The following is a 10,905-nucleotide window of genomic DNA, read 5'->3' as shown; positions in this document are numbered from 1 at the left end:
AACAATTAAAAAAGTTGCTATATTATATTAAATTTGTATGATTTCTTAACTTTTTTGCAAAAAATTAAACGTATTTTCCTTATTCCTAGGAAAAGTTTTAATTTTATTCATTTTACATGGAAAAATATCATTTGAAAATAGTGCAGTGTTTATTTTTAACATTTTTCTAATGTAATTTGTTAAAAATTATAAAGAATTATTTTATTCTCAAAGTAACTGAGTACACATACCTGCTGTTTTGGGACAATTGAAATACTGGCACTATGTGGATTGTGAGTATTACTTCGTTTATGAATACTTCCTATGTCAAGAGGTGCAGGGCTATTGTTAACTTCCAGCATTTTGTTTAAAGTAGGAAGTGAGTTATTTAAGGATGTTCTGATATTTATATTGTCATGCTCAGAGGATATCTTGTTACTTACAATAACATCTTCCCAGTCTCTTAAAATGTTCATTTCTGACTTATTTATACTGTCTGGACTCTCCTCGTCTTCTAAATCAAAACATGCTGGATCAATCTCAATGCTTAACTCTTCACTATTGTTTTCAGTTAATATTTGTGAAACTTCCTTTGATTTAACTACAGGTCTTGTAATTTCTGGTTGAACATTATTTGTTGAAATAGATGGCATAACACTATGATTTGTTGATGACTGAATAATGGTACTATCTTTTGTTGGAGAAATTACAGGAAAAAATCTGTGAATGCTCACAAACATATTTTGATTTGCATCTTTTGCTTGAGGAGCAGTCTTTGATAGTGGAAGCCTACTAACAGAACTTAAAGGAGGTGGGCTTGAAGCTTTCAATAAATTTGTTGGGATTAGATTAAAAAACAGATTAGGAAAAACACTTTGTGTTGCACTAGGAGAAACTATCACATTTTGTAAGTGGCCAGGTGTAAATAGTTGTTGATCAGGCCTTACATGAACAAAAGATGCTGGATTTAAGTCCGATTTATCCTTTGATGCTTTTAAATTTTCTTCTACAATTGTTGAATTTACTTCATGTCGTTTCACGTCAGTCTTACTTTCTTCAATACCCAATTGATTTAAAAAGTTTCTTAAAATTTCTGTAGATTTGATACACTGACACTTGAATTCAAATGCTGTGTTCAACTTAATTACACACTTCTCACATATAAACATAGTCTTATACATACACCAATCCTGAAAAAAAGAACGCTCGTTATTTTATAAAACTAATAAAAAGTACACACTTACAACTTCTGACACACATAACTTTAATTTGCTGTATAAACTATCGGGAGTTTCTTTGTCCTTCATAATGTCTTTAAGTCCTTTTTCCCCTTGAAGGCAAACTCGGCAAAAATCAGACATAAAATACATAGTGAACAAAAGTGATTAAATCCAACAATATTCTACAAAAATTTAAACTGTCAGTTTTATTTACTTCTTGTCGGTTTTTGACGCCATGTTTAACACCGCATAACCTATTTATAAGCACAGTGACCTTTACGGTAGTGCCACATTTATGATTGTTGCCATCAAAGTCGTTTACACCCAAAATATCCCAACATTCAAAACTTTCACAAGAAGACTTATAAAAAGCAAAATAAAAAATCCTGTGTATTGAACTTTAAGCCTGTTTACTTTCAAATAAATATGTATAAAGGATTTTAACGAACAAGCCAAATCTTAATAAAAATCAAAAGCCAATTTTTTTTGAAAAAAATTTTAATCATGTAAAGGTTTCCATTTTTGCATATATTTTGAATAAGTTTTCACATAGGCGTACAGTTCTTGCATTTTATAAGACTATCATATAGAAAACGCAGTTATGCATTAAAATCTGAGTAAACTTAATGAAAATTTAATTATTTTGTATTAATTAATGTCTGTTAACAGAAAAGAAGAAAATAAATGAAAAAAATCAAATTATTTTTGATTATGTATTCAATTAATATGTTCACCTTTGGTTTTATTGAAATATTAGTATTTATCAGATATTCTGTTGAGTTTTATAAATCTTTTACTATTAAAATATGCCCTCATCTGTTGCAGAACCAAACAGGTGGAGGACCTCCGCCACCTCCTGTTCCTCCAGAAGATAGTTCATCTGTTAATTTCAAATCATCAAAGTCAAATAACAAGAAGAATAATTCCCGAAATTATGAAGAGCCAGATTATGAAGTGATTGATCTTAGTAATCAAGCTCAGTACTTAAACACTCCTCCATTGCCACAAAAAAGCGAAAACCAACGTAAGTTAGGTAGTCATTTTTTTTTATAACTTATATTCAATATAGTTTTAAATTTTAGTGGCAAATGTAAAGGATGGAAAACACTGCGAATTGTGCGGAGCATCAGCCCCAGGGATTCACTGTGAACAATGTGGACAGATATTTTGTTACTCTTGCGATGACATGTATCATCGACATCCAAAGAGACAAACTCATGTTCGCAGAGTAAGTTAAGTTTTGTATGTTCCTAGAAAAGGCACCTGTATTTAATATTTTGTAATTTTCCTTTCCTTTTTTTTTGAGTTTCTTATAAATTATTGACAATAGAAATATATGCAAGACTATGCAGAATGAACTGTGCTTTCTAGTTAATCATTTTTTATCGTTTGCTCCATAAGTATATGCTACTGTTCGAAAAATAGAAAAGTATCTTAACTCGTAAAACTACAGAAGCGGTTAATTTCAAGTTACATAATGATGTTTTAAAATTTGAGCTAGTTTCGATTTTAATTGAAAGTATCATTTTCAGTCTTTGGAAATGCCCCGCCCCCAAAACTACCGTCCCCCTTTACCTCCAAAGGCAGATACCACCATTCCTTCCCCACCGGTGCCACCTCCTCGACGCCACCGACGTGCTGAGTCTGTAGGACCATCTCCTTGCCCAAGCCCAACATTTTCAAGGCAGAGTCAGGTATTAGAGAAATTTATATGTTGCTTACACTAAACATTACTTTTTTTGTTAATATAAAGTATGTACATTTAAAAGTGTACCTACCAATAGTTTAATTTGTACCTACAGCTGCGCCATTGTAATTAATAAAGAATTAATTTTGTGATAATTAATTAAGACTATTGCTTTGACTTTTTGTAAATTTAAAAAATATACGGATCAAAGCCTTGTAAGGACACTAGACTGTTATTAGTTTGAAAGTTTTAATTAAAAAATAATGAAATTAGCACTTTTAAATTTATACTGATTAAGAGATGGTAATGTTTCTCCATAATTTAACAGTGTGAGACTGAACACTTTGGCATCGAAATGTTATAACAAATTATATTCAGAAACATATTTTTACATTAATAAGATTAAACGTTAAAGATAAAAATGAAATACTTTATTGATGATAAATCAGTTCTACTGTAATGCAAAAGTTAGGTACCTATTTATTATATTATTTTATACTTTTCTTATCTATCATTTTTTATCCTTTTGAATACCATGGTGGTTTTTCAAACCAAACATTTGTAGATATTTGAATTTGAATTGCCAATTTGTTCAGTTAGGCACCGGTTTTTATTTCAACCACAAAAAAATATTTAGTTTACTTAATGTTACTCTTCTAAAGATATTGGTTTTTAATTATGTTTATGCATATATTTACATAGATAGTATATATGTAGTGTACATTTTATTATGTTGTAGATTCATTGAGGTGTTATATCGTTGATTAACTAAAAACGTATGCAAAGGAAAATATTTTTTTTCAGGGTCCTCCTACCACTGCACGCAAAGACAGTATATTTTCGTTCAAAGACAAAATGGGTAGTTTAAAACGTTTTATGGGTGGCAGACCTCTTCCACCTGCACCTACTGTATCAAAATATCCTTGTAAGCGCGTATTTGTTTTGCTCCATATCTTTAATAATATAGTTTAAAACTAGGTAAAAAATTATTAAAAAAAAAATACTTCANTAGGTTATAAGTAAAAATCTTAAAATAAACTCGACATTTTCAAAAGGAAAATACGCTGAAAGGTCTTGAGCTCCTTTTATACGTACGTTTATGTTGGAGATACGAAGATTGGCTCAAGAAAGGAAAGAGTGCAGGTGCGTGTCCAACCAGTCTTAGGACTGACGACCTTACGGTGATGATAAGGAATGTAACGTGGTTCTGTTATCAGACAGTTCGTTATATAATTTAATAGAAATAAGAATAGATCAAGTACTTAGATAAACTTTGAATGTACATAAATAACAGTACGGAAGGTTGGAATAATCGTTTTATTAGCTATCTAGTAAACACAAAATATCCTCCCATTTGAGTCCTGATAGAAAAAATGAGACAAGAAATTGCAAAACTGCAAGAAACACTTCGGGCTTTGTGTATAGGGTATATGCAAGTACTTTATGAAAGCTACTGGTGATAACATTGCGTCCAAATTAAATTTGACTTTTTAAATCATATGATAACGTTTGGAATAAATTTTTGGAGATATTTTCCAAGGGAACTTTTTCCGGGGGCCTTTTTACGAAGGAATTTTTTTTTTTTTTTGGATTTTTTCCTGGGGGATTTTTTCCTAGATTCTATTAGAACATCACAATTATTCTTATTTTAAAAATATTTTGAACGATTTGAAATAACTTTTCAATAAGTCCCGCATGCAAGAAAATTCAGTATCATTAACGTTTTACAATTTACGACGTGTTAACATGATAAGTATGTAAATTGAATTCGTAAAATGTGATTTTGAAAGATAAAAAATAGCAATTATAAAAGGATGTTATTGCAAAGTGAGAAGGAATAGGATAATAAACCTCGATATTTTCTTAACATTAACTGCTCTTGAAAAGTGGAAAAACTGAAGCAAAAATATTGCACACGAACTAGTTGATGAATAGGACTTTATCTTTGCTTAAAAATTTCGAATAATTGTGCTGTATTTTTAGCCTAATATTCGTTTTATATTTATATTATATATTGAGTGTGATTCAAAATAAAAGCAATTGAATTCACCAAAAATTTCTGCATACAAAAATGATCTAAAATGCATTACAATAAAAATTTTTGAATTTTAAGTGGTTTAAGTCTCATACTTTTTTCTGTTTACTCATTGCTAATATTTTTAAATTTGTAGATAATTACAATTCTTAAGCTTAAGCACTCACTGGGTACTGTAATGAGTTCGGTACTTTCCAGAAACTTTGAATTTTCCATTACCGATGTCGTTAAATCAAGAGTTCGCAAGTCGGTTTCGCTAATGTCATTAATATCGTCTACTTTTAAAGATTCCGCACTAATCGAAGCTATTTCGGTTTCGGGTGAAATCACCTCCCATTTCTCAATAATAATAGGAAGCATACTTCGAAAGAAAATCATCGTCACTTCTTCCTGATAGTCTATTAAAGATTTTATTGAACTTATTTGACTGTCCTTTGAAATTTCACCAGAATTGCTTTCGGTCAGCGATTGTATAGACGAAGTATCTCCTTTACTGTTCTTTCGTTTACTAGAAGAAGATTTTCTCCGTTTAGTAACTGATGTTTTCGATGATTTTTTTGTGTTTCTAGTTGTGGTTGACATTCTTCAACATTACAATGTTAAAATAACAAATAAATTAAAGTTGTCACATACACAATTGTCTAATGTTCTAGTAACACTTTGCTAACTGTCAATTTAGGATTATATAAAACAGAAAATTTTCTTTCGTTCGAGCAGAATGATCCTATAATAATAAGTAGCAAATATTCGGGAACAAGTCCCATGTACCAGTCATTTTCCCGAAAGAATTCTACATCTTTCATCTATGTTTCAGGGTTGCTTTCTTTCCGTCTTGTAATACTCAAAATCATATTATTCGTTAATCTGAGTTCATCGAAACCTCCCTTATAAAACGTGATAATTTTCTTCACGTATACTGTTTTACTAGCAACGAAACTTTCTAATATTTTGAAGAACTTGCTTAAATCAACATCGAATTGACTCTCAAAAGAAGAAATAACTTGATGAAATATTTCAAAATTGCTAATATCTATTCATTGACGAGTTCGTTAGTTTTCAATCAAATTCCTTCTGATTTCTTACGATGAGATTCACTAGAGGTGTTTGCCGCAAAACTAACGTCTTCTATCTTTCTACTTAGCTCTACTACACAAACTTCCATTTTTTGAAGATCTTTGTTGCGAATTTCGATTCGGTAAAATATTTCAAAATTGCATTAAAAAGAAATAGGAATTCAAATGATTCCTTAATATTATATATAAAAGAAATGATGAGTGCTATCAGCACAGGGCAAGGTAGTATTATGTAGTTAGTATCAGCAATTTCTTATGCTGAAATGTACGATGTGTTGCATACCTATTTACAAACAATTCCTTGAAATTTAATTTTTCAAACAATTTTTATCACAAACAAATTGTATACAAAAAAGTGAATTTCGACCACTCGAAGCAATGGTTTCTAGCTCACAGTGACTGATAGGAGGGAAGAACTTTTATGTCAATAAGAGAAATAGTAAAAACCGGTAATTATGAATACACAGGGGAGCATGCACTGCTCTACTTGCTATGAACGTATTATGAACCCTCGATCTTTCCGATAATAAAATAAGTTGCTAGCCAGTAACACTGAATAAGTGACAAAAAACTCTACCATTCCCGTTTTAACATTCCAAGAACTATAACTTGGAAAACATATTCCAATAAAAATAAATGTTACATCTGCTTGCAAATAGCAATTTCGACAGATGTACTTTATGAAAATCGAAGACGAACATCGGCATTTCATATACACATTTTCAGGTGGGTAAATACCCTACAAATATTTCAGGTAGGTACTGTTACCCACCGTATCCATCTCTTCCGCCGGCCCTGTTAAAATGTATCTTTATAAGTAATCGGGTTGAATAATGAGAGCTAAATAATGATGAAGACGACACGACAAGGGCAAGAAGTCTGGGTACTTGGGGCATGCTATAGGTAATAATATCTAGACTTTTGGCATTTTGTCAAACCGGCCGTCTAATATTAGAGTTAACGTGGCTAACCGTCAAAGAGATCGCTGATCGTTCGGTAGTTGCACGAACTGTGTCCAACCTCATGCCGCCAATGCCGAAGAAGTGTTACCCTGTAGTGAAGATCAACAAGCAAAACCGCTGACCGTCTTCAAAACTGTCGGCGAATTTTGACACCCAGCATGGACGTAAGTAGGCGCTCGCACTTCTCTTCCCTTACAAATTCGAATTTCCATTTTTCCCATTTCGTAATTCTACGCAAATATTCTTGTTGTACGTACACACGCGCAAATATCTAAGCTGCATTACTAACGGATAAAATATGCATATAAATAGACCCTACAGTCTGATTTTAATTAAACTGGTCCTTAGACTATGAAAGTCCATGAAACTGATGTTGTATAATTTAAAATATTATATTTTTTCATCTAGTATATGTTCTACTTAATTCGAAACGTTGTACGTAGACAAAAAGCATTGTCCTCATAACTATATTTACTCGGACCGGTGGACATTATCCTTGTCCTATTTACAACGAACAACTTGAAAATAATTTGGTATTGTTTTTGTCAAGTGAACAAATCTTCAAGTCATGAATTATCACTTACTGAAACGCAGTTTTTCATCTAGTTATAAACTCGGAATTTGAATCCTCAAATTCTAAAATTAAGTCCCGATTAAATATTTTTATTTATGGGCACATTGCGTTAGGATACATTCATACTCTCGAAATCACCTACCTACATAAATTTGCTCAAGGATGTAAAATAAAAAATGTGGCCCGTATTAGACAGACGTAATATGGTTTAATAAAAGTACAATCTGGTTATTTTCACGATATTGGCATTTTTTTATTATAATTAACTTCCGCGTTAATGTGTCAACTAAAAATAATACTTTTTAATAGTTATTTATAATGTATTATGGTAGCATCGACCTCGTTATTGTTATAATCTATTTTTATGTGCGTAGAGAAAAAATGAAAGTTTAATTACCCATTCGTTTTATTTAACAATTCGTGTATGTATTTCATGAGAATGAGAAATTATTTTCCGGAATTCGGCGTACGAATTTAGAATTGCTTCTAAGAGTGACCAAACGTTTGTTTTTATTATGGGCAGAATTAAAGAACATACAGGGGTAAAAATAATCAAAAGACAAATTTACTCAAAAATATTTAGTTAGTAGTTTAATAATTACATTTGTTGCATGAAAAATGAGGATCATATATAATATAAAGAGGCCGCTTATGAATATACGGGGCGTCAATTAAACATACGGCAAAACATCAAGGCGTTATTTCCTGGGTTATTCTAAAAATATTTTATCCTTTGATGATTTTTGGAAAATACAGAGCGATAGGTATTTATTTCTCTATATTTTTAAAATTATTAATCATCATCATCATCATAAGGTCGTCAATCCTAAGACTGGTTGGATACGTACCTCCACTCTTTCCTATCCTGAGCTAATTTTCGCATTTCCCTAAAACTAGAACAATCCATACCCTTAACTATTTGCGAACAGTAATCTAATCTAGGTCTACCTCCCCTCCTAACTTCCGTTTCTGCCTCTAATATGTCTTTGACTAGACCTTCATGCCTGAGAAGGTGTCCTGCTAATCTATCTCGTCTATCTCTTATTGACTTCCATAGAGTCCTCTGTTCTCCTATTCTTTCTAATACCTCTTCGTTTCTAACCTTCTCTATCCACGGTATCATTCGCCTGTAACACCACATTTCGAACGCTTCTAACCTATTCTTTTCTGCCGCGCCCATGTTTCGCACCCGTACAGCGCCGTGCTCCAAACATACACCTTTAACAACTTTTTTCCAAGTTCTAAATTAACCGTTCGCGAGCATAGAAGGGACTTCTTTTAATTTAAGGCTACACAACTCTGCTCTATCCTCTGCTTTATATCCCTACTGCTCCTTCCTCCTGACTTATCTGACTTCCTAGATACCTAAAATCGGCCACTTCTTCTAATTTTTCGTTTCCTATCATAATATTTCTCTCTTTCCCTATTTTTCCTTCCCTTGCATACCAGTGTTTTTGTTTTACTTTTATTTATTTTCATACATTACTGTTTAAACAGTACCGCTTCCATTTTATTTAATGCTATCTAACTGCTCCTTGCTAGATGCTAATACTGCTAATCTAAACAAACTAATCTTTTGCCCCTGTATATCTATTCCTACATTTGTACTGTCTTTAATGATGTTAATCGCGTCTTCGATGTATAAATCAAAAAGTAGCGGTGCATTAATGCAATCGAAAAAATATTTAGTGTACTACACTGGGCTTATCGATTATTAAAAACGTACAAAATGCGCTTTTATCTTCTAAAAACAATTCCAATTGCTAAGAACGGACAAAAATGAAATGAGGTGATGATGCACCAGCGCATTTTTTAATGCAAGTGCTCATGAGTTTTTAAGATTAACATATGGAGACCGCTAAATTGGTCCGAGTTGGACCTCACGTATGACTTAGGACTTACTCGAACTTATATGCCTTGGGTAAATTACTAATAGTACCACTAATTGTTAATTGTTGAAATCATAACATCTTGGAACTTATTTATAATGAAATTAAACAAATGTTCTTGAAACTTTTATTAATGGTAATGTTTAATTCCAACAGTATTAATTGTATTTATGAAAAACTATAATTTCCATAAGAATAACATTTGAAATAGTTTAGGCGAGATTACAATTAACAAGCACAAAAATGATACTTTTTGCACGAACACATTTTGAAAAGTTGCCAATAATTTTTCAACAAGGAAGTATGTACAATATAGAGCAAGTTTTTAAAACTCCCATAAAATTCGCAACTATTAGTGTTTTGATGATTGAATATGTATGTACACACCATGTTTATTTTAAAAGCTGATTAACGCTTCGATTCATCAAAACTTCGATGTTTTCTTAACCCCATTTGTCAAAAATAGAAAACATTTTGCAACTAAAAGCATCTGCATTTTGTATCGGCTATCTGGGTTCTATTGCTGGTATCCGTATCCGTTGTGTCCGGATACACATTTTACCAGTAACCCAGCTTTAGAAGGAGATGATTATTATTGGTCAGTCAAAAAAGCGGGCAATACCCAATCGCTGAACGAGAGGCCTCAAAACGAGAGACATTTTCGAGCATAAAGAGTAGAATTACAATGTATAGCATCCTTCCAGCATAACGGAAAAGACTTAATTGAGTGCATTTCTAGTTATGTCTCTTTAGGCTTTTGGACTCTTATAATAGGACCGAGAGTCCTATAGAAATTTCTGTGGAATCTTAAGGTTTCGGCAGATTTTTTGCCAGTACTTTACTGCAATTGTTTGAGAAGTTGTAAAGATTATCAAAACTGACATTATATGCGCCGGGTAACGCATTTTTATTATAAACAAATAAAAACAACAATATCAGTTGGAGGTTGGAGTGTGTCGCAATTTAGAGGTTGATCTCTATATTGCGGGCAAACGCCTTCATCCTTCTAGCGGATTGACATACAACATTCTGACCTGGGCAAAGTGCCTTTAAAAATATTGGTTGTCGTGTATATACAGATATAAAAAACATTTTTTTTTAATTTTTTTTTACGCAAACGTACCTAATATCTGCACAAAACATGTCGTACAATTCAAAATTAAACAATATAAATATCAATGAAAAAATCAAATAGATTTTCTAGCTTTAATTTCTGCAAAAGTAGAAATTAAATCATTATAATATTATGTAGTTGCCACCCCATTTTCTATTGAAATTAATGTCAATCCGCTGAGCCTACCTTGATCAATTCATGATCTTAAATTATTTTCTATTATTTTTAATTTGGAAAAACTTATTTCTCCTAAAGCTGCAGAAACGGATAGTATAAGTAATATTAATAAATCTATCACATGAACTGTAGAGGCTAATGTTAAGACTAGAAGTATTTATTTAAATAAAGTAAACGTCTTAAAAAGGTGTCCCC

General features: G+C 31.9%; 3 protein-coding genes across 10 annotated transcripts in view; 1 reads left to right on the top strand and 2 right to left on the bottom strand.

The window, feature by feature from the left end:
* LOC108736588 overlaps positions 1-5,600 on the bottom strand; it is a 16,801-nt gene extending 11,201 nt beyond the window's left edge. The window contains exon 1 of one of the 2 annotated variants that reach the window (XM_025978139.1): positions 5,089-5,600. In XM_025978139.1, the coding sequence (XP_025833924.1) occupies positions 5,089-5,503 (415 nt within the window). In that variant the 5' untranslated portion in view covers positions 5,504-5,600. The remainder of the gene's footprint in view (positions 1-5,088) is intronic. The other variant, XM_025978138.1, reaches the window with a different exon arrangement.
* LOC108736579 overlaps positions 1-10,905 on the top strand; it is a 48,986-nt gene that overhangs the window by 10,847 nt on the left and 27,234 nt on the right. For all 7 annotated transcript variants that reach the window (XM_025978134.1, XM_025978133.1, XM_025978132.1 and 4 more), the window contains 4 exons: positions 2,025-2,223; positions 2,282-2,427; positions 2,732-2,893; positions 3,691-3,811. In XM_025978134.1, the coding sequence (XP_025833919.1) occupies positions 2,025-2,223; positions 2,282-2,427; positions 2,732-2,893; positions 3,691-3,811 (628 nt within the window). The remainder of the gene's footprint in view (positions 1-2,024; positions 2,224-2,281; positions 2,428-2,731; positions 2,894-3,690; positions 3,812-10,905) is intronic.
* On the bottom strand, positions 158-1,664 carry LOC112905534. The gene is made up of 2 exons (XM_025978145.1): positions 1,224-1,664; positions 158-1,169 (listed from the first exon to the last, which is right to left on the bottom strand). Exons 1-2 carry the CDS (start codon positions 1,347-1,349, stop codon positions 180-182), a joined length of 1,116 nt encoding a protein of 371 aa, XP_025833930.1. The 5' UTR covers positions 1,350-1,664; the 3' UTR covers positions 158-179.

Source organism: Agrilus planipennis, unplaced genomic scaffold (assembly GCF_000699045.2).
Source record: "Agrilus planipennis isolate EAB-ADULT unplaced genomic scaffold, Apla_2.0 scaffold108, whole genome shotgun sequence".
In the NCBI taxonomy this organism is placed as follows: Eukaryota; Metazoa; Arthropoda; class Insecta; order Coleoptera; family Buprestidae; genus Agrilus; species Agrilus planipennis.
This window is presented reverse-complemented; position numbering and strand designations above follow the sequence as displayed.